The following is a 23,396-nucleotide window of genomic DNA, read 5'->3' on the forward strand; positions in this document are numbered from 1 at the left end:
ATCACAGTTAGCTTCCTGCAGGTACAAAACCTCCAATGTTATTTTAGTACTGACATCAGGGGAATAGAAGAAAATAAAGCTAGCTTGCTAATTTTTAAGCTACATGGGTCCTCCACCAGCACAGCTTCTAAGCAGTGACATAGCTTAAAGAAAGACTAAGAATTTACAAAGATAACAACGGACAAATTCCTTGAGCATGTTTGGAGGGCTGCACAGTATGGCACTAAAGAAAGATGTCTCAATACTGTGAAAAAAAACCAAAACACCCCCCCCCCCAAACAAAACCAGACCGAGGCCAGGCAATATAAACCATATCAGACAAACTCATGCACAGCATTTGACAGCCAGGGCTGGCTCTTTTTAATTGGAGAGACAAAAAAACCCAAGTTTTAAAATACAGCCATTGAAAAGACAACGAATTAAGAAACATGTAAACACAGCAGAGGCTTAATTACAGGTTGCACTGCTTGGTTTAGTACTTGTACATTCCCCCCTGCCTGACTCTGCCTGGGAGAGAGGGAATGACCCAAGTACTTAACAGAACCACCCACCTCAGGGGTACATGACTTCTCAAATAGTGTCTGCCCCTTACCATGCTAATGAAATGCTCTTCTATAGTACCTTGTCTTGGAGTGACCTTATGCTGCAACTTCTCTCTAAAGATGCTCAGCCCATCAGCTCCACCCCAGACAAAGAGGGCCTAGTGGGTAACAGCTTGAATGGTCCATTTAGATTAAGTAAAAAGGGGGATCATTTCTAAATTCTGGTTCCACAAGTAGGGATGCAGGGGAGAGGGGCACAGAGTAGGAAAAAAAAAAACCCCACAACCCAACGTATAGGCTCATGCACCTTTTCCGAGTAAAGCCCCCAGAAGCGATGAACAGATGTTTAACAGAAATCTCCTTAACAGTGCATTGTCTTGTCAGACAATTATCTTACATCCAGGACTGATGCTGTTCGGCCAGTAAACAAAACACTCCTGGAATGCAGAGACATCTTCATCCACGGGGTTTCTTTAATACCGCATGGCCTACAATCAAGAGGAATAGGCAAGGAAAAAAAATTCTAGGCAGGATGGGAGTTGAGGGAAAGCTAGAGGGTGGTTAGGGTGCTGCTGTGCTCAGCTTAGCCATGGAAAGATAGTCTGCTATCCCCAGGGGCTCCCAATGGGAGCTTTGCTTGTCTCTCAAAGATTGTGTATTGCCACAGCACAGGTGGTTCCCCCTACACAGAGCAGGGAGTAGAGTGAGTGTCAAAAGTAACATCCAGATTGCTTTGCCGTGTGAGACCTGCAGCAGGTTACCACCTCTTGCCCTGGCATAACAAGGTAGTTATCTAAAGTAAGCTTTTGCTTCAGTCTTAGGAAGACACGGCTCCAGCCCATGGCACAGACTTCTCATGTAAAGAAAAGCAAGCCACGTCTTCACTATAACAGAGCAGAAACATGGTGTGACACAAGCATTCAGCAGAGATGAGATCATTAGTGTCCTCTACAACAGAGCGAGACTGTCCAGCTCTACTAAAAACCACAACCTTACACGTGGTGAGTAAAAGTTAACTTACTTTGGCAAGCAGAAACACACATTTATCACTGAAATACAGTAGCTGTCTTACTAGATAAAAAGCTCCCCTTCCAACCCAGGCCCCACTCCCTCCACCAGCACTGTTCTACTAAACAAAGCAGAAGATACTTCCATTTCCCAGCTGCAAGACAACTGTTCTACATTCAGCTGTAGGACAGAGGCAGAGGACAGTCATTCCAGAGTCAAAAGGAAGCTGGACAAAACCCTAAAGAGCCACAAACTCACAGGGAAATCCAGACAAATCCCACTTGATAGAGCTCATATCCCAGCATTTAGTGCAGGCTTGTCTCTCCATCTGGTGGGAGGTCTAACCACCTGCTTCCTTGATGAGCATCTAAACAGGAGGGATATTCTCCAGACTCAGTCAATCAAGTCTACAAAGCCACATCTAATTTTTAATGGAGGAGTGACTCCCTTCTGGGAATGTTCTCATGATTCTACTTAGCTGAAGACTAAAAGCAGCTTATCTTAGAAAAGAAAAAACCCGCATTCAGGTTCTCAGTTCATGGCATACCCTCAGACCTCACTGGTGACTTCAGCTCAGGGGCCTCGGGAATATGTCTCTGGAATCAGAAAGCTCTACCATCTTTCCAGTTGCTGCTTGGCTTTATCTAGCAGCACACACAGGCCATGAGCTTCTTAAAACAATTGCATCCACTCTTCTGTCCTTACTAATCCTCATCCTGCAGGCGCAAGGGAGCAAACAAAACAATACACACGTGTTTCTATACTGCCGTCTGTCCCTACTACAAAGCCTGCTCTGTCACAGGGACACAGACACGAGCAGGGCAGCGTGTGCAGCGTAAGCCCACTCCCAAGACAGCCCCCATTTATTTCCCATGTTCCAAAACTATACTCTAGACCTCTCGAGGCTGGTCTGCCCCTGCTCTGCAGCAGCAGCTGGGACCTGTATGAGTGCGGCAACCAGAGACCGAATCTCAGGGGCACTCGGGCAGCTGCCGGGACAAGACTAGGAAGGCACTGCTCTTGGCCAGGAGCCTTCCCGTCCCCGCTTCTTGCCCACCCAGCAGCACCGAGACCTTCACCGCTCTGCCCAACCTGTGCCACCTCCTACTGCAATAGCATGCCTCACTCCCTCCTACTGACGCAGCGCGCAGTCAGGAGCTCCGCAGCAAGGACACAACAGCACGCCTGCTGCCCATGCTCTGCGCGGCCGTGCGGCGGTCCCAGGGCTGAGTCAACTACATTGTGTAACTGTTTGTGACAAGGAATCCAACACCAGCATGAAGAGGAAGGGGAGGCAGCGAGGGGATAACGCTAAGCCATTTCAAGTAGGCCGCACCTCAGTCTCCAACTCCCTCCTCTACCTTCCAGCTAATCACTGTGTCATTTTCCCTCATGAAGATTTCAGAAAGGCAAGAAAAATATCCATCCTACGCAGCCCCAAAGCAACCTCCACACCACTGGGAAGAAGCAGCAGATTTGGCCTTCACTTGCTCTCTCCCTGCCCGCTGCCACACTAAAAGGCTCTCGGGGCAAAGAGGAGATCAGGCAGCTCCGCAGCCTCCGGACACATGCCTCAAAGCAGCCGACCCCAGAGGAATGTAGTTGATTGGGAAGCACTGAGGTACCTTCAACTCCGCACCACCAGTGCTCCAGCTTGCCTTGCCCTCCCATCCCCTTCCCACCCTACAAGTCCTTTGAAGAAAGGAATTAAGTCAAAAACAGATATTTATTTTCCATGAAGTCTCTGAAGTGTTTTTTTCTTCCTCCTTGCTGCTGTCCCCACTGGCTCCACAGCAGCCTTCCTCTGCATGGCCTCTCACTGCCGGCCGTTGTTCTCTGCAGGCTGGCTGGGGGTCTTGGCCTCGGTGTGTGAGGATGTCCCCTCAAACCGCTGAGAGGCGATGGCTGCTTGGTGGGACATGCTCTTCCTCACTATGTCTCCTTTCCGCCAAAGCACCACCTCCTGTAGTAACACAGCCAGCAGGGCTTGTCAGGGCTTGTGAAGACCTTCTCCTGGCCCCACCCAGACCCAAAGGGCTGAAAGAAGCCGCCAGGTGAGCAGCTTGCACCCAGGGAGAACTTGGCCCGTGCTGGCATGTTCCACCCACAGGTGCGCGCATGAGGCCACTTGCAGTGGCAAGCAGAGGCCTCGCAATGCAGCCTCCCTGGAAACGTGGGTAGAGCGCTCCTCCCCAGGATCAGAGCACGCAGGGGCAACCCACTGGACATCTACAGCTCTGTCCTATTGCCGTTGGCTACCACATTGGAATCGATGAGGCGAAGCACAGAAGCTCCACACAGGGCGACAGAGCCGAAAAGAAGTCCCAGGCAGGGACCCCCTACATGCATCCCCACCACCACGCACATCCGACCTGTGTAGACCATTCCTTCTAGACCGTCTTTGCACACTCTTAATTTGTCTAGTCCTTACAAGTATTCAGTCATGTACATGATTCTCCCACATGGGAATCTCAAATTCCCACAAGGTCCTTATAACATAGCATCCCAAGCGACAGTCTACAGGTCCAGGAAGAATGAACAGCTCTGTTTCTCACCTGCTGTTTAAAGTAGCGTCTCTCTTCCTCATCGATCAGCACCAGATTGAGGTAATAACGTACTGAGAACTTCTTATTGATGTCCCTCATTGTCGGAGTCAGCTCGTAGCCAGCCAGAAAGAGTCTGATGGGAATGGACTCCCCTACAAAGTGCACAGAACCATCAGCACAGACAGAATGCACAGATATAAACAAGGAGAGCACAAGCAAAACAAAATCTTACTAGGCCAGAAACTTTGTGACCGTTTCCACAAGTGGAGTAAGAGGAGTTAAAACACCTCAAACTCCCTTCAAGAATCAGCATGCATGGTCCATAGCCAGATCCTGCCCTTGCTGACAGCTATTCCATCTCCGCTTTAACAGCACAGGACTCGTTTGTGACCTGCATCAAAACAGCACTGCAGGAAAAAATGAGTAAGGTGACATTTTCTCTGGCAGGTGACTCTGCTGGGCAATGGAGCTGGAAAACAAGTGGCACAGGAGATTGGCACAGAGCTAGAACACCATCTTTCTGCTCCAAGTTGCAGCAATGCCAGCTGGTGGCCCATGCCAACAGTGAATTTACATCTATTCCTGGTTCTGCCACTGCTTCATCGAAAGAATTAAGTCATTGCAACTCATTATGCCTCAAGCCCCCTCATCATACCAGAGAAGGAAGGGGATCATATTTAATCACCTATATAAACTGCTGTTGAGTCCACCAGTGAAATAGGATGCATACTACTACTGAGCGCACAGATTCAGCTGAAGATACTGCAGGACTCGCATTCCCACCCCAAAAAACTTCAGAAGAGGAATTCTGAAGGGTTCATCTGCCTTCTCACCTCTCACAGGTGCCCCATCCATGATCTCATATTTAGCTATTGTGTCGTTCTCATGATATACGTTGGGTCCGGTCCCTGTTGTTTCTCTCTTGATGATATCTATCTCCATGTGTTTGATCTTGATTCGCACCAGCAGGAAGTAGATCTTCCCGACAATCACATCTTTTAAATGATACCTAGCACATGAAGGAAGAAAGCACCACAATCAACCACTGCGCAGCAGACCAGAACTCGGACTGAAGAGCGGGAACTTGCTTGTCAGGCACTTTGCTCTTATCCACAACCCCAGCTGTAAATTTCAGATAGCATATCCACAACCACCTCCACTAGGCTGTTGTAAACAGCACTTCATCTTTCATCCTCCAGTCTTTTGGAAATCGACAGGAGCATGATCAGGTAAATTAAAAACAGAGTTTCAGGCTGAATATCTGCAAGAAACCCCCACGACAGCAAAGCCTCCAAACCAAATTTTTTAGGTCAACTAAAACTAACCCAAATGTTACACCGCAGGGAGATTTGCTAGCATCAGCTGGGAAAGATGCATTAAAAGTACTTTAAAAGAGCCGTTTCCAGCTTCTGTGCCTGAATTAAGGTCCCACTTCAGCTGTATTGTCTGGGAAAAGGCAGACGTTATTCTTTGAAGACACTTGGAAATACTGGTCTTGCCAAGGATACAGGGAATGTGAAGTTACTGCAACAACCTCACGCTGTGCTCCAAGCTCAGTAAACCACAGCCATTGCTTCACACTCCTTGGTCCAGAGAGTACATCTATGGGGCAAGGAGAGAAACCCACAGATCCTCCCTCAGCCAGGATCCGAACTGTCTGCCAGCCTCGCTGGAGCGCATGAACAAAGAACCCGTTTGAGAATCACATGCAAGACACATGCCTTAGGCTTCCAAACTAAGCCATCCCCTGTAGCAGATGGTTCCCCACAGCCACTGGCTGCTCTTGAGACACTTACTTGGACTTGTTATACTCGAACTCAATGTGCAGGCAATCCTCAATCCCCACCTCCATCTTAATAGAGGAGTTGAGCTCTGGGTAGGTGCTCAGAGTGTGCACAACTATGTCCATCTCCTTCACCACATCATTCAGTCTGCGGCTGACAGTCGCTCGGAGGAAATACCTGCAAGGAGAGTCCCCCTCCTATTAGGGTTGTACAGGTAGCAACAGAGACGAAGCAGGGAGGGACGTGGGGCTGAATGGATTGCACTGGGGTATCCAAGCAGTCTTACTGGTACCCTGGCTTCTGGAGCAGCCAATACACCATGTTGGAAAAGACAGAAGGGAATTTTCAAATGGAAAAGCAGACTCTTCTAAAACTTCTCTCAGCTTTCATGCATTTGTGAGCCTAAGTTACCTCAGCACCATTTTGGGGATCTGAATAACAGCTTGCACATGTTAAAACCACTGCCCTTTTGCAAGAGATTAGATCTCACCAGTCTCCACAGACACCTCTTTCTGCAGATCTCAGAATTTTCCAACCCCCCCTTCAAAGCCCATGACTGGACTTCAAGGCAACTGGAGTGCCTAGATGTGAAATACAGTTTGCAACATATGAACAAGATACAAGCTAGGCATCTGTTTGCGTATAGAGCACAATTAAAGTTGACAAGACTGATTACAAGACAGCGAAAATGTCCCCATTAGAGACTAAACCGAACATTTTCTTTTAGTTTTTGAATTACCAAACAAATTAGAAAGTATTTGGTTGATTCAGAAGGGACTGATTTCTCTTACCACTGAAATGGGACAAAACAAGTTCAATAAAGCCTGATGCATGCTTATAAAAGTAGAGCCCTCAAAGACAGCCTTTTACAACCCAGCCCACTGAGATTCATTTGGAGTTACATTCTAAGCTTGCAAGGATGTCTGGGAAGGGATGCTGCACTCCAGTATCATCATGGTAGATATCAGCACTTGCACACTGCACAGAACCAAGAACTGGGGTCAGCAAGTGGAGGAGACTCACCGTAACTTCACGTTCTGCCCCGTGTAGGACTCATAAGGTTTTTCCACATGTGTGAATTCGAAGTCAAATGTCTGCGATTGAGTGAATTCACCAGGACGGGCCAGGTCTTTCACTAGAGATACGAACTCATGGTGGTTTCCTCGGTCATAGTAGAGTTCTAGGAAGACATAAGTCCAGGTTAAGCAGTGATGCTTAATCCCATGTGACGCAGTGAGGAAAGGCAGGAGATTTCACAGCTATGAGCAACTCTCTTGTCCAGATCACTACTTCTTTCACCACTGTTCAGATAAGCTACCAGGGGAGCCTGTGGCTGCAACATACTGCACTTGTGGACCGGTCTCCATAAGAGCTAGGTGCAGGCCAGAACTCTCAGTCCTGAAACAGGAAGGAAGAGGTCTGCACAGCTTCACCTACTACAACAAATCAGGAACTCGGCTTGCCTTAGAGTGACATGGGTCACCTATCATCAATATTAATTACGTTCAGGCTGTTTGAGAAGAGGACCCAGCAGCTCACACAATCCCTTCCAATAATTTTCTACACAATATTCCACGCCAAAGGCATTGCCACGGTAAAGAGAGGAAAAAAACACCACAGCTTCTTTGGAACAGCAAACAGTGACAGAGCAAAAACGAAGGGCTAGGAGGCTTCCAACTGTTCCTGCTTATCCTTTAACAAAGACTTTGGGTGGTCTTGATTCGCACCAGGAAATAAGTAACAGTGGAGATCCTCACCGATTCTACATAAAGCCAGTGTTCAGTGCATGACTACCAAGTGTGTGGGGAGCTAGTTGAGTCAGCTATTCCACCAGCCCCTGGATAAGACATTTACGGCCATGTGAACACTGGTGAGGGAAGAGCATTCACCTTTGGAAGCACTGTTCAAACCAGCTCAAGTAACCAACGTGGCCACATTGCTTCAGTTTTCCCCACAACCTTCTTGCATCAGCAAGAAACAACTACAGGTTTCCTCGTTTAATGAAAGCAATCCTCTCTACAGGTCCACAAAGTTTTCTCCCTTAAGTCAAAGCAACAGAAACTTAAAACTCTGCAATTTGCATTAACAGCTCTGCATTACACGTAACCATCAGTGAAATCTGCCCTTCCCAACCCTGCGTGTGAGCTCTGTGACTACAAGACACCCACACAGTCCTTCTAAAAGGTAAAGCCTTAGCCAATCTGATACAGCAAGATGAGGAAAGAAAAACCTAAGTCATCAGACAAACATATACAGACAAGTTCACTGTCAGCACTAAACTGTGCAGAGGAGGCTTCTGAGAGGTATCAGTAGCGTTCAGCAACTGCAGTGAGACTCAGTCCTCCGCTCCTTGAGATGCACGATGAGATTTCAGCTTTTAAGTAATGTCTTTTCCTTACACCTCTTTGCTCACCTTGTCTCTGTAATGGAAATATTGGCACTAGAACACCCCTCACTTAGGCAGAACAGCGAGTGCCATCAAGCCCTTTAGGCTGGGCAGGCAGGTGACATAAATAAACCAACTGTCTCTGCATTGAATACATGTCCATTGAGAGGAAAGTGCTTGTTGATGTGACAGGGAGAAGCCACACGCCACATAAAAAGAGGAATATATCATCTGCCCACACGATGCAGAAGGTAACAATCGAATTTAAAGCAAGGGGAGGCAAATGTCAGTGTACTAAGTAAGTTCTCTGCTACCTCAGAATGGCACAGATTGGCGTTCTGCAGCCTTAGGATTGATGTTTCCCACACTTCAGAAGACATTACCATGTCAAACAGGTATAAGCTGTAATTTCAGGTTTTCAGAGCTATAAGGCTTCCAGATGAAAAAAAAATAACCTGCCAACATTTTGGTGGCATGCTCAGGATACAGTAACCGCAAGCAAACCAAAATCTTAAATGGGTTCCATGCTCACCAGAGATCGTGCAGGACAGTGTTCAGAGTCTGGACTCTGGTACTCGGTCTGGAACGGCCATCTTCCCTGTGACACATCACTCCTTTTACATCTCAGTCTCCCCACCTGTTAAATTGTCTCATGTAGATACTGACCTCATGGCAGCGAGAAGTCAGAATATAAGGCAAACTGTTTTGAGACGGAAAGCATTAAGGAAGTGCCATCAGCGGTACAAACTCCAGTGCTTTATTAAAGCGGCCTGATGGGCGAAAAGAAAGGAGTAACGTGCAGCCACAGCAGCTCCTAACACACCCTGCTTGGGCAATAATGTGAATTCAAAGCAGTTATTCCAAATATGTATGGCTCAAAAGTCTTCCAAAATGGGGAATGAGAAGCCGGCGAGGCAACACAGAGGAGACAGAGTGGAGCCGGGAGCAAAGTTCATGCTTAATTTCTACTGACGATCATGATCAAATAGCAGGAGGTCATAAGCTAGCTCCTGGCGAACAGGCTTACTTAGACTCCGTCATTTACAGGCTCCCTCTGCCTGCCCTCCCCTTTCTTTCCAAAAAGTGGTGTCATAAAACAAGCAAGGCCAGCGGAAATATTAAACGGTGGTATTGGGGCTGGGTGGGAAAACCTCTACTTCACTTTCCTACACCGCATGATTTGCAATGCAAAGTTTGCAGGCCCACGGCTTGCGCAGTGATTCCGAGGGTTAAACCCGAGTACGGAGGGCCACAGACACGAGGCATCGCGCACGCCGAGCACGGTCGCGTCACTGGGAACATCTTGAACTTATTTTGGCTTGTGGCATTTGGGTGCATCCATGAAACACAGCCATCTCCACTCCGATCGAAGGGTGGGCGTGGCAGCTACCTTTCTTCTAAGAAAGCAGGAAATATTAAATCTAAATCAGTTGCACGCACAGATAACCACAAGTTGTGAACCACTTGAAGTCACCCAACTAACCGTCCCGGGACGCGTGGTCACTCACTCGAAGAATAAGAGAATAAAAGATGGAATCGGCTGAGCTGAGCCCATCGGCCTCACGAAAGCTGCTCTACTGGGTAAAAACGCGTGATGGGGTAGGGGCTGGGAAGGTGCAGCTGGTGATTCGAGACATATGGGCAAAACCCACCCGGTTCACCATCCTCAGCAGAGCCACTGCTTCCCTAACTGAATCAATAGGCACGCAAGAAATACAAACAGCTCACAGAGCTGCAAATAAAGACAGCCTGCAGCATAGTGCCCGAGAGCTGGCACTGCTAGGGTGTCCGGGCTCAGACCCGCACCCACAGGACGGAAACCGAATTTTACCCTACCTCCGAGTGCGTGCATTTTAGAGCTGAAATCGGTGGCCAAGCAGAAGCGAGAAAATAGGCCGAGAGAACAATGACCTGGAAAAGGACCGGAGCTCCCTTCCTTCTGCCGGGGCTCGAGCCCAGAGACCAGACTGGGTCGCCCAGCTCGAAGGAAGGGTGGAATAACACCCGGCAGCCGCGGGAATTCTCCTCCCAGCCAAAGCGCTGCTCGGGAACGAGCGTAACCCGCTTCACACCGGCGAGGATTTCAGTACCGTAGGGCGCGGCGACGTTCCCGGCACTCGCTCTAGCGTGCCCGCAAACCGGCAGCGCCACGAAGGCCAGAGGAACGCGCCGGCCTCCGCGCGACGTGACGCTGACCCCGAAGGGCAGGCTGCCGGGCAGGGGATGTCGGGGGCCGGCGGGCCAACCTTCCCCCCGCGACCCCACCACAGGGGACGAGTCGCCCCGCCGCGGGCCCCCTCCCGCTCACCGATCTGCCCGATGAACTCCACTTTGATGCCCTGGTGCTCCAGCCGCTTGTTGGGGTTCTTGAGGGTGAGGACCACCCGCCCGGAGACCGTCTCCCCGTCGTAGAAGAGGAAGTATTTCTCCTTCTTGCCTTCCTCCGTCTTGTGCTCCACCCGCCGCCGGCTCTCGGCGTCGCTCAGCACCAGCTCCAGCTCCGCGCTCTGCCCGAACCCGAAGAAGCTCATGGCACCGGGAGGGGAGGGGGGGGGGCGGTGGCGGCGGCCGCGGACCCCGCCGGGGTCGCGGCGGGGCGGGGGGGGGAATCGCGGCCGGCGACTGCCGGCCTGCCCGCAGGCACCACGGACAGAGCCCCGGGGGGACCGGGCGGCGGAGACGGCGAAGCGGCCCCGGCCCTCGGCGGAGAAGGGGCTGCCGAGCCGAGCCGGGCGGAGCGGAGCCGGGGAGCTGCCCGGCGGCTTGCGCTCAGCGCCCGGGGCAGGGGCTAGGGGCAGGGGCCGCAATGCGGCAGGGATGCCGGGGTCGGGGCCCTGCGGCCCGGCGCTTCCCCGGCTGCCGCTGAAGGAAGCCCGGGGCGGCCCCGCAGCCCCCCCTCACCCCGCCACGCACGACCGCTGCCCACACCCCCCCCACCCCCCCCGGCCGCTTCGCCTCGCTTCGCTTCGCCGCCCGAGCGCTGGCGCCGTCCCGGGCCGGGCCGCGCATGCGCCGCCCGGCCGAAGGCCGGGCCCGCGACGCTCTTCCCCCGCCCCGCGTTCCGGTCCGACGTTCGGCGCAGGCGCGCTGAGGAGGTCGGCTCGGTTGTATCCGGGAGGCCGGCGGGTGCCGCCAGGGGATTGGCCCGCCGTTCAGCGGGAGCGCGCGATTGGCCGGTTCGAAAGGGTTCCGTTGGCGGCGGGATGGCGGCGGCGGCGGAGGAGCTGTCGCGCGCCCTGGCGGGGTGGCGGTTGCGTGACGTCGGCGCAGGTGCGGGGTGAGGGGCGAGGGGCGGTCGGTGCACCCCGAAGGGCGGGGGGGGGGGGGGCGCTGCTTGCGAACTCGATTTTTAAAAAAAAAATTTTAATTATTTTTTTCTTTCTCTCAGTCTGGGTGAACGCGGTGTGGGAGCTGGATTTCACCGAGGCCGACCCTCTGGATTCCAGGGTAGCAGAGGAGATCACGGGAGATGGACTCGATGCTTTCACCGAGCTTTACCGGTCCCTGCTGCCCTTCGCTGCGGAGCACCGAGAGAACGGAGAGGTGAGGCCAACGGCTTCGCAAAGATGCGGGTCCTGGGCTTTTCTCCTTACTCCGGCCTATCCTGCCTTGAAAAATTTGCAAAGCGTGCCAAGACCGCCCCAAACGATTCTTGTCGTATGTGCCGGAATGCTTCAGAGGCAAGCTGAAGTTTAAAAAACAAAAGGCCCAAGTTTAAAAATAGGTGTTTACAATTTAATATCATATAAATTATACACAGTATTATATATCATAACATCATTATTAAAGCCTATTATAAAAACACATATCTCATACTATATATATAGGGGGTTGGTTGCGGTGGCAATTGTTAAAATGTGAATAGTTGCGACTGGCAGAGAGCTATGTCATGACGGGATTTCTCACCATGACTCGTGTATTTTGCCTCAGAATATCTGGACCTTTTTTGCGGAAAACAACTTGTCGCCCAATGCTCTTGTGGCTGTGTTGCACCACTTTGTCCAAGCGGGCCAGCGTAAAAGAGCTAACGCACAGCAGAGGGTTTACGCTCTTCATGCGGCTGGGTTGTACTTCTTGCTGCTGGAAATCCCAGGTGAGCGAAGGGTTGTGCCTCTTTATTGCTGGATAAAACATCGTTCAGGCAAAATCAGCTTTCTCTTATTTGAAAGAATTCCAGGTGGAACAAGTGACGGCTTTTGAACTGTTTGCCTGATCTCCCCGAAATCCTTGGGGATGAAGCTCAGCCGCGGTGTTGAGCGCTGAACAGCTGTTATGGTCTGATAGCAGCTTGGTCTCCTGTCATATAGCGGCTTGATGGTCTCCGTCCGGGTCTGCGTTGCCGTGCACCTTCTGAGTAGTTCTGTGACAAGGTCAACAGAGGAGTCTGCACGGTACACAGAGCTGGAACCACACATCCCCCTCTGGTTTGACAATAATACGCAGTGAAGGCAGAAGCTTATTCCTGTTCCTGCTCTGTAACTAGAGAGGATTTCACTGTGCAGTGCTTTTGGACAGGCTCATTTGTGAAAACAAAAGTGTTTGTTTAAAATAACCAGCAGTTGGAGTTTTCTAGCAGGTTGATTGGCAGCAGTATCCTTTTGTATTCAAGGCTGGCACATAGCCTAAAGTTTTGCTGGTCTTTGTTGTGCAGCACGTTACCAGCTAGAAGGGGTCAATCAGCTGGTGATCCTACTGGAGAGTGTTGTCGCTGATGACACGTCATCCTGGTGCAGTTTGGCTTTGTTCAAACAATTATTTTTTCTTCTCCTGACCTCTCTTAGGCTCCCAGGACAATGCCTTCGTCCTGGCCATCTATTTGGCTGTCAAAGCAAATGGAGAGATGGTCAGATGGTTTGATGCTCTCTCTGTATTTTGTCTGGAAGGTGCCTGATGTTGTCTTTTCTGGGCAGGCAGCATAGCTAACCAGCTCTTCCATCAAGTGATGTTTGATAAATGTCTTCACACCCTGACAAAAAGTTGGCCTCCAGAACCAGATCTGATGAGGAAAAGAAAGAAGGTGCACGCTCAAAGCTCTCAGGCTGATGCAAGAAGAAATAGAAAGAAAGGAAAACCATGCAGGAATGGCAATGTAAGATGTTTGTCTAATCTCTTCAGATATAAATCTCTATTAATAAGCCAATCATTGGCAAGCTACTTCACTTGTAGGTCAGTGTGATAATCTTCCTCTTTTTCACCCTTTTTTTAATTCTTAACCTTTTATTCAGCTGTTCAGCTGTGCTCTTGATCCTCTACCTATTATTAGGAATTTCAGAGGTCTGATGATTCAACATTAGCTGCAGTTTTCTGGCTGCTGAGTAATAGAAAAAATACAGCTTGTTTGTCTTTGGTGTATTGTTAGAAAGCTCGGTAGCGGAGGGAGAAACTAATTTGTATCAGCTTCTTCAAGAGACCTTGAAGTTAGCACGTGACCAGCTTGCAAATGGCATTTGTGTTTCCTTGCCAACTTACTGATGGGAAGTTAAGGGCTAAATGCTTTGGTTATCTGTACTCAGCTGCTCATTCTAACAGTTATATGATTTTTTTTTTTTATTTTTTTTTTTAACGGAACTGAGGATTATGCGTCAGAAATCCTGAGAGAACATTGGTGCCGCAGAGTCATGACAAGCAAGGAAAGCAGGTCATAGGCACAATGGGAATTACTTGAGATGACTCTCCAAGTGTCAGATTAGAATTCAGATAATTGTCTTCATTTCTGATGGACTTTATCCTTCAAAACGAGAATAGGCTGTGTTGGAGCTTTTTTTTTGTGTCCAGCTTTCATCTTTCTGTCTGGGTTTTTTTTTCCCCACTGTTAAGTGCACTAACTAATCTGAAAGAGAAGATTTAGAATTTTGGATGTGAAATCATGGAAGGACCTAGCCTGAGAACTCTGTGAAGCACCGAAATGTGCAAAAGAGATCAGCCAGTGCTGTGGGACAGGATGGTGCCATTTCTCTTTTCTACCGATATAGATGGACGAGATGTTGGAAGAGGAGGAGGAGGAAGAGGATTGTGAAAATGTTTACTTTACAACGGACGATCTTCTTAAAGTTCGCAACTCAATCTTTCTTCTTTTGAAAAACTTCTTAAGACTTCTACCTAAGTTCTCCCTAAAAGAAAAACCTCAGTGTGTGCAGAACTGCCTGCAGGTAATAAGATCCAACTCAAGGATCCTTATGTCCCCCAACACAAACTTTTGGTGGATGCAGAGCGCTCCATAGCCATGGGAGTGATGGCAGCCCTGCCTTTCATAAACTGGTCCCCTGATTAGACATTCGAGTGTCCTCAGTGTAAATCTTGGCGTGGGGTGCCTGCTCCTTAGCACTTGCTGGCTAGTGCCGGCTGGGCGGTTCATGTTTTGTTCTGAGATGCTTAACCCTCACTGTACCCGGGGGGAAGACACACAGTGTTGAGCCTCTGGGCTTTGGGGTCTGCATCAAGGGAGGTGCTGCGGTCGGAAATTTAGACTCGAGTTCTCTGTGGTCTGACCCCCAAGCATCCAAGCAGACCTGCACGTCTTGTTCTCGTATGAATTAGCTAAGCTTGTCTTTCTTTCCTTGCAGATCTTTGTTGAAATGACAAACTTTGAGGCAGCAGCACATGAGTTTGAGTTTTCCCCAGCAATGTGAGCAAGTAGTTCTTAATGTTTATACTGTGCTTTGAACAAGTAAAGTGCTCGATGCTTATGTTGTTATTCTGTGTATATGAAAATGAAAGCAGTGATTTCTTTCGCTAAAGATAATTGGAACATGTTCCACCTCACTAACAGTAAACAACACTTAGTGAATATTGAATGTTTTCCAGTCAATGAGCACATTTACTTGTAATAGTTGTAGTAAATGTTTCTCTGATGAGAGATGAAGACATCTCTTTGCTTTCTTTTGCTTAGGAATGTTAACGAAGCCAAGTACATTCCCGAGCTCGCCTATCACGGACTGCGATTACTGTGTTCCCCTCTGCATGGTCCAGAAGATAAGGTAAAAGTTGGACCAAATCTTTAAAATCCTTACTGCAGTATTGAAAAGGAGTAATTGTTTCTTTCCTTCTCTGCATGTCATTTTTGCTTGTACGCTTTTTACTTTTTACATTAGTTTTACTTTTTGTGTGTGTGCTGGGTCAGAGGCAAGATGCTGTTTTCCACACCAGTCCTTATTTCCTTTGACCTGTGTGATGATGCATTTTGTGTGCATTGAATTCTGTGCTCCAGTGACTTGTGGCAAATGAATCGAAAACAGAGGATAGCTACAGCGGCATTAGATTTCTGTATCTTAAAAAAAAAAAAAAGAATTCCAGGTCACTGCATTTGCCTGGAATTTTCCTGTTTCCTGCTAGGTGGAGCTCCAGCACTGCTTGGTAGCTGCTGTGGCATTGGGCTGTGCAGCAGCGAAGCATGATGGGGAAGTGTTATGTGCAGATGATGGTGAGCAGGGTTGATTCTTATTCAGAGAATAATCTGTCATCATGGAACATCCAGTTCTACCAGAAATGTGTCTGCAGCTTTACATTTTTTATTTTGTGAAATTGTCAAGCGCACTGTGTCAAGTCTCCCACTTACCTGTGTGCTGCTCCTGTGGATGGGGCTTTTGAGCTTTGGGTGTGACCGTGTTGCTGTGTTTGCAAGTCTGTGCAAACCCACCTGAACTAGTTCTGAGGTAGCAAGCCAGGAGTATTAGCAGCTGTCTAGCCAGGAAAGCCTGGAGCTTAGTGCACGCCAACCTGACATATATACCTGTGTGTCTGCCCAGCTTTAGCAGCCTTAGACCTGTGTGTTTCAACCTCCTTGGTTTCTCAGTGCAGCACAAGCTTTTCAGAATTGTTGACATTTGTGGTATCAGAAAGATGTAGTAGCTCCCCTTCTCAGACCTGCCTCATCTTCCCTGCCTCTCCTGTTTGACTGCTCAGTGAACGTTAGGATAATGAGGCATGCTGTGGTCCCAAAAGAGTGGCAGGGAGGAAGGAAGCTCCAAAAGTTCAAGTCCATGTGGTGGTAAAAACATGCATTTAGCTTAAGTTGTCTTCTCTCCAAAACCCAATAAATTTCCCCAAATTCCAAACGTCTCTGGCGAGTTGAAGTCCAGTGCTTTGGAGCGAATCTGTTGATGGTTTCAGGAAGCCTTTCTTAGGCCTTACTGAACTTGTATGAGAACATCACAACTAGGAAAGATGTTGTGTTTTTCAATGAATGGGTCCTCTTTGAATTATTCTGCTAGGTTTGTTTCAGAATTTTTTCATAAACCTGGTCAGAATGCTTATCCATGGGCTCCAGTTGCTACTGAAATGAACCTGAAAATAACCTTTTCTTTCCAGATTCTTCGTTGTGTCTTCCAGCGAATCCTCAATGTCATTCTGATGCTGGAAAGTGGTGCGGGTTCCAGACGTGCAGTCCTTGCAATCACATCAGCTGTGATCAGTGCCAGGAATCAGGCTATAAAATTCATCAGGTGAAGTACAGAGCTCTGGCACTACCTTTCCTGCGTATGTCTGCTCTTTCTTCTGGCATGCCTTTGCTTTACTGTTTCGTTGATAAAGGGATGAGACAAACTGGCACTGACTTTGAAGTTGTTTGTGCAGATGAGGTTTAATTAAAATGCCTGTGATGGGAATTTACTGAACTTGCTGGCAGAGGGGAAAGAAGGTGTAGTTTGACAGAAGAGTGGCAGCGAATGGAAGGGACCTATCTTCTGTATTTTGCTTTGTGTCAGTTTTTCAGGTCTTGTGGTTTACTACAAAGTGTTGCCAAGGAAATGAGAGATTAATACACAGTTCATTTCTCCTTAGTTCTTTGCATTCTCCTGCTTAAAGATATGCTTTGCCTATGTTTATTATTCCCGCTGTGTGGGGATCCATGTTGTTGGAAAGCATAGTTTGTGCAGAGATCCCCAGACAACATATAGTAAGTAGACTGAGAATAAGGAAGCCTTTCATATTGTCCTTCTACTTGTAGAAAGGTATTGGAAGAAATGTTTTCTGCCTGCAAAGCCAGGTTAATGTGAAAGTAAGCAGATCTGCTCTCTGACCATATCCTGTTGCACTAGTGCTCATGATTCCAGAATGTGCATGTTTCCTGACTTTTGAAATGCATTCCAAAAGGAACATCCTTGACTTGATTTTCGCTTTGTTATAAAACCGGCCTTATTAAAATTTGCTTCTTTTTCTTCTGTGTGCAGTTCTGTAGCAGATGAGCTGAAAGAAGTTATTTTTCCTGTTCTTCGAATATTACTGCAACATATCTGTACCAAGGTATGCTCAGCTTTGTTGCATCTTAAGCTGAAGAACTCATGTGTGGCTACATTGCAGTATAGTTAGGAAATCTGTTTTCAAAATGTTTTGTAAGGAATAGAAAGATTTTCATCACTTGCAAATTTCTTGACAGCCTGATTGGGTTTTGTGTTCTTTATTGGAGTTTTCAGACATCTTAAAAATAGTGTCACGCTCTAGGACAATACTGAGGGTGAACACTTCCCCCCTCATTCACAATTGATTGTAGCCTACTTGTGACCTTTCCAAAATTTGCAGTTGCTTTTACCACTGCTTTGGTAGAGGAAAATGAGGATTATGAGAGCTCTTTGCCTAGCTAACTATCTGAAGACTGCCATGTAGAGATAACTGCCTCTGGATTTAATCTAAGCTCCACCTTTGCCATGGGGAGTTTGCCGTGTGACTGTGGGTGAGTGCTGATGTAGTGACCAAGGAAGCTGTGATTGTTCTCCCAGTCATTGCTGAATGTGACCGTATCACCTCATTAAATAAAAAAATTACTTGCCTTAAGCCCTGAAATCTCGTTTCTGGCTTCTAGAGCAGAGCACTGAAATATCATACCATGTAATTGCCCTTGTTTTTTAGGTCCCAGATAAGGCTGATCATCGTACATATGCTGCGCAGGCCTTGGTGAATTTGCTGAATAAACTCCCTTGTACAGAGTTTGCTGACTTCATGGCTTGGCTTTATAAATACTCACGCAACACTAAAGTAAGTATACCTCCTTGATGTTTCAGGGTTCGGATACAGCAGTATTTTGAAGATGAAGGGTTCAATATCAGTACTGAATAGTATTGTTGTTATTGCTGGTACCTGAAGGCAGGCAAACTGAGTAGGCAATGCCTGTGTCTTTGCTCACGTTAACAGAGAACCTTGCGTGCTTTGTCTTCCAAACAGGTTGTCTACAGAGTGTTTGCTCTTGATGTAGCGTTAGCTTTGTTGGATGTGCCCGAGAGGAACTTGGACAGCTCCTTGTCCCTGGATCATCAGAAGTTTCTAAAGCATAAGTTTTTAGTACAGGTCATGGTGTTTGGCCGCTGTTCAGACAAAGCACCCGTAGTCCGTAGCAAAGCTTTAAGCAGCTTTGCCCACTGTCTTGAAATGAAAGCTGCTGCTACGGTGGAGAGTATACAGGACTTATTACAAAGCTGTAAGTAATAAGGATAAATTAGACAGTGAAAATATTTCTTGAACTTTCTGGGGAATAACTACTGGGAGATAGGAGAACTAGTTGTCAGGAACTTAAAAATCTGCACATACTGTCCTTGTGTATTGTGTCATAATGAGACGTAATAGGCAAGTCTTGTTACTCATGAAGCCTGGTATTTGCAAGGGATTTATCCTCGTATATCGGTTCTAAATAGATTCCTGCATGAGATGCCTTTGAAGGATATTTACAGACGACTGAAATTGCTCATTGGAAAAAAAAAAAAAAAGTTCATTCTTCCCTGACAGTTGATTAAATCTTGAGTTGCCTTTTGCTTCTGCTAAGTTGTTTTGTTCGTGATTGGCATTCTGAACTCCCTCAGGTGCAGTAAAGGCCAGATGGCACAATTCAGAAGTATGCACATAGCATCCTACAGCTAGATTACTTGCCTGAAAAAAATTTGGAATGACAGAATATCCAGAATTAAAATACTTCATTTAATTTCTTTTTTTATTTCTTTTTGGCAGCCTCTGACCATACAGTCTTGGAAGCAAACACAAACACTGCGAGTTCGATAGTCAGTGCAGAAGGTATAGAGTCATTCTCTTATAGTAAGTCTCAGGTTTTTCTTGGCATGCCATTTTGTAAAAACATGCATATCTGTAAAACCAAGGGCATGCGTGAGGTGCTCTGTTTAACAGTAAACCATCTTGCTGAGTGAACATATGCCTTTTTTATTCTGAAACTTTTAACTTTTCTTTCAGCTACATCCAGCCATCCACTGAAGACCTTACCAACTTTCAAAACTATTGAGTTGACAGATAGCAGCGATACTGCTGTACTTGATGGTAAGTCAAAATTATACTAGCCTTTTCAGATAACTTTTCAAAATCTTAATTGAAATTAGACTTTCTGAAGTGTATTCGTTGTCCATTTTTCAAAGAAAGTGGAGAGAGCTTTTTGTAGAGCTGTTAAAAAACACTTATGGGTGATGAAGGGGGTGGAAGTGCCAGCCATAAAGAAATACTCTTTCCACTCTAGTCTGAAAAATACATTTAATCTTGAAATACTGATGTTCGTTTGTACTAATGTGGTGGCAACACTTGTTGAAAAGCAGGTAATTTATTCTTTCCAAAAAGGATGGTAATTGATGTGGGATATAATACGTGTAACTCCATAAATTTAAGGGTAATTAAATCTCTTGCTCCAGCGCACAAAGAACTAATACATTTTTGCTACATAAAACACAGCATCTTTGACTAGCACTGTCAGGTAGGTAAGAATTCACTTCTCTGTAGCATCAGGTATTGGCTGGGGTTGAAAGGAAAGTGTGAGGTTAAATGGACTGGTGCAGAATGGCCAGCAGCTAGTTCTAATTTTTGATAGCATGAAATCAGCATGTAAGTTGGCTTTTGTGGCCACAGTGTTCCTTCTTTGAATCTCTTCCTTTCTTTTCCTCTTCTGTGTAAAAGCTTTTCTTCCTAACCTTTAGGCCTCTGCCAGTATGTTTGCTCTCAGTTCTTGCTGTTCACCTCTCTTGAACCGCTGACAATTCAATTCACTGCTTGGTTCATCTTCTGCATTTGTGTCTTTGTTACGTGTCTCATGCTGCTCTTCACATGGGATCTCTCTCCCTATCTCCGTGAGCCAGGCTCCAGTCTTCTCCACTGAAAGCTTTCTTTTAAAACATTTCACTGATAAATTTTGTTAATCTGCTCTTTCAGATAGAAAAGGCCTCCAGGCCACTTAAGGTATTGTGTATTCCCTCTTTAGCTGCAGACTCCTTGTGGCAGAGGATGCCTGGTTTTGTATCTGATACCCAGCTGAGCATACACTTGGCACTTGGCAAAACAAATTAAGAAAAAAAGGACTGTCTGGAGCTCAAGAGGATAGTGGAAATACAGGGCTCTCCTAGTCAGTAGAGGTGCATTAGCAAAGCTGTCTGGCCCGTGCTCGTGTTTGGCTTACGCCTGTGCTAATTTTGCACTTCTGTGAAGACCAAACAGCTCATATTTTAGAAGCAAAATAAATCTTAGCCAAGGGTAGTCAAAACATGCTAAATGCACAAGGGCAAAGATAAGAAGGAGGGTGGGGATAATCTGCAGAGTGAGGTATGCACAGCAGAATTACTACTGCACAACAGCATACAAACATTATGTTCCCTTGATAGTTCTCAGCCATTTAGAACTCATGTTTTTTGTTTGGCTGGTGGTTTGGTTTGGGTTTTTTTTTTCCTCTTTTCTATGTCACTGTGAGTAAAATCAATGTCAATTGGCAAAGCATGATTATTTTAGCAGATTTGGTCACCTTTACAAGAGATGGACTATTTTAATGGCAAAATCTTGCAATAAAAAGGTTCTGTGCTTTTTCTGTCAGCTGTTCTCGGGAGGAAGATGCAATTGCAGTTAGCTGCCCATTAAGAAAGCACAGGTTAAAGTCCCTTTTCTTTCTTTGGTAAAAAATTATTTTCAATAGTTCCCTCTGACTACTTCTATTTCTTAATGGCAACAGAGTGATCTCCACATGAATCTCTCTAAGTAAGAGATCTCTGAATTTGGCATATATTTGGGAAATCTTACTTAATGCTGTAAGAAATCTAACAAACAGCAGTAAACAGAACCTTAAAAGCAACAGTAAAAGTCCATTTGAATAATTCAAAAGGTGAGAAATAAGTGATTGTGGCTCTGTGTATTCAGTTGTGTGTTATTTAATAAACTATCATCTCTATTATGTATTTTTCCTGAGAACGTGCAGAAATAAGGATGGATAGCTATGGAGAGTAAAATTTGAGGCCTAACTTGACATTCAGGGAGGGGAGATGTGTTTTGGTTTCCTTGTAGACTCTTAGGTTCTTCTTTGCAGCTGCCATTCTGCAGCCTCAAGGAATTCAGTTAGTTCATAAATGGAGTCATTTCCTCTCTAAAACACAGAAGTTCATATATTAATAATTTATACTCTGTGGAGCTCTGAGGCATAACTCACAAAAGGTTGTAAGTATTCTAAGCTCTCGGCATGCAAGTCTGTTAACCTGCCTTGGGTCTGCGTTGGTTCCATTTGTCTGTGGTCTGCCCTCAACGTGCTTTTCCCACAGATGGCAGGGTTACCTGTGCTACAGACTTTTGTTTGAACTGTGCATGATTCATCTGATGAGCTTTCAAACTGTGAAGGTAGCCTAACATCTTTTATGCAGACAAATGAATAGGTCAGAAATTACAGATTTGTTTTTTTCTTTTTGCTGTGTGTATCAAGTGATTTGGTGTCTCACTTTCTTTTGTGGTATGTCCTAAGATGTATTTTCAAATGAAAGAACTTGGAAAAATGTTTGGGGTTTTTTTCCCCTCTGGCTTATACCTCATTCTAAATTATTTTGGGTGGTTATTTGTTGTGCTTTGTTCAGTCCTCCTCTCTTGCCCTCTGAAAGTCTCGGGCAACAAATTGTTGTTCAGTTGAGTTCAGAGCTGTATTCCTCCTAGTGCTGCTAAATGGTGATGCGGGTACTTTCTTTTTGTCACGGTTTTGGATAGGAAAAGAAGTCATGGCCATGCTGAGATTGAGAGCCCAGGATGAGAAAATCAATGTGAGGAAATCTGCTCTCCAGGTATGGTGTTTTTTGCATGCTTCCCTGTTCTCAGTGATTACCCAGAACGCCGTTAAAATAAATAATTAGGCCATAGTACTGTAGTGAACTGTATGTAACTTTGCCCACCTGTAGCTTCCTGCTATTCCTGCAGAGTGCCTACAGGGTAAATAATGCAAGCATGATGATGGAAAATTTTTCTAGTACTCTTGCTGGCATTCTCTTATTCTGTCATTTAGAAAGAGAGGCTCTTTTCAAATGTCAATAGGCATTTCAATTAACGACTTCCTTATAAACTGAGCATATTATCTGCTTAGTTTTTTGACCTTGTTAACAAAGAGATTAGGTTATATCCAGCCTCTTCTTGAGGTATACATTGCTTTGCTTTTTGCTCAATTTTTTTAATGAAGTCATTAGCTTTTAAAGAGATATGCTTCAATGAAAATTTCATCGTTTTAAAAAAAATATACGTCAGCTGTTGACTGCCTTCCTCTGTTAGTCCCCTTCACCCCAACTCTTCCCACTCAGTTCACACACTGATTTGAGCTTCCCAGTTAAGGTTTACAATTGTTTTGTTTTAATGCTTTTTGATTAAAAAAAAAATCCCCTCTTCCTTATTACCAGGTAAAAGACATGGTTCATACAAGAGACACATTATTTTCAAGGGGAAGTTGTAACACTCACTCTATCCAAATGCTGTTATAAAATCAAGATGGCTGAAAAGATTCTTTCTGTTTTATTCTACATCTCTGGTTGTGCCCAGTACTCATAAACTTAATGTGATGTTTCACTCTCATTGAGATAAATTAATCTCTAGTTACAATTGGTAGGGGGTAGGTTGTGGTTTTGATTTGCTGCTCAATGCACATGGCCTGTATTCCCAACAAAGCTATGCTGGTATTTGACTTCTAGGTTTTTATGAGCATCCTGAAGCACAAAGTCATCCCTTGTACTGCAGAAGATTTGTCCACTCTTCAAGATCGTTGCCGGGACCCAGCTGTTTCTGTGCGGAAGCAGGCCTTGCAGTCTATAACAGAGCTCCTTGTGGTGAGAAAAAAATATCATGAATTCTAATACAGAGCAGAGATGAGCTAACTGTGGGTTAAAAGAAGGAGGAAACAGACAAATCTGGTACATGTCAGCTGTTC

General features: G+C 46.2%; 2 protein-coding genes across 3 annotated transcripts in view; one reads left to right on the forward strand and one right to left on the reverse strand.

Moving 5' to 3' along the window:
• Window positions 1-327: 327 nt before the first annotated feature.
• On the reverse strand, window positions 328-11,203 carry VPS26B (VPS26 retromer complex component B). The gene is made up of 6 exons (XM_069788140.1): window positions 10,575-11,203; window positions 6,904-7,060; window positions 5,893-6,057; window positions 4,930-5,105; window positions 4,106-4,248; window positions 328-3,513 (listed from the first exon to the last, which is right to left on the reverse strand). The coding sequence occupies exons 1-6, from the start codon at window positions 10,795-10,797 to the stop codon at window positions 3,367-3,369; spliced, it is 1,011 nt and encodes a 336-aa protein (XP_069644241.1). The 5' UTR covers window positions 10,798-11,203; the 3' UTR covers window positions 328-3,366.
• Window positions 11,204-11,403: 200 nt separating this feature from the next.
• Window positions 11,404-23,396, forward strand: part of NCAPD3 (non-SMC condensin II complex subunit D3) — a 28,762-nt gene continuing 16,769 nt past the window's right edge. Inside the window, exons 1-15 of one of the 2 annotated variants that reach the window (XM_069788130.1) lie at window positions 11,404-11,536; window positions 11,655-11,809; window positions 12,197-12,359; window positions 13,177-13,355; window positions 14,239-14,415; window positions 14,830-14,891; window positions 15,156-15,243; window positions 16,574-16,707; window positions 17,434-17,506; window positions 18,110-18,235; window positions 18,422-18,674; window positions 19,199-19,282; window positions 19,436-19,519; window positions 22,196-22,269; window positions 23,161-23,295. In XM_069788130.1, the coding sequence (XP_069644231.1) occupies window positions 11,470-11,536; window positions 11,655-11,809; window positions 12,197-12,359; window positions 13,177-13,355; window positions 14,239-14,415; window positions 14,830-14,891; window positions 15,156-15,243; window positions 16,574-16,707; window positions 17,434-17,506; window positions 18,110-18,235; window positions 18,422-18,674; window positions 19,199-19,282; window positions 19,436-19,519; window positions 22,196-22,269; window positions 23,161-23,295 (1,854 nt within the window). In that variant the 5' untranslated portion in view covers window positions 11,404-11,469. The remainder of the gene's footprint in view (window positions 11,537-11,654; window positions 11,810-12,196; window positions 12,360-13,176; window positions 13,356-14,238; window positions 14,416-14,829; window positions 14,892-15,155; window positions 15,244-16,573; window positions 16,708-17,433; window positions 17,507-18,109; window positions 18,236-18,421; window positions 18,675-19,198; window positions 19,283-19,435; window positions 19,520-22,195; window positions 22,270-23,160; window positions 23,296-23,396) is intronic. The other variant, XM_069788131.1, reaches the window with a different exon arrangement.

Source organism: Haliaeetus albicilla, chromosome 7 (assembly GCF_947461875.1).
Source record: "Haliaeetus albicilla chromosome 7, bHalAlb1.1, whole genome shotgun sequence".
Taxonomy (NCBI): Eukaryota; Metazoa; Chordata; class Aves; order Accipitriformes; family Accipitridae; genus Haliaeetus; species Haliaeetus albicilla.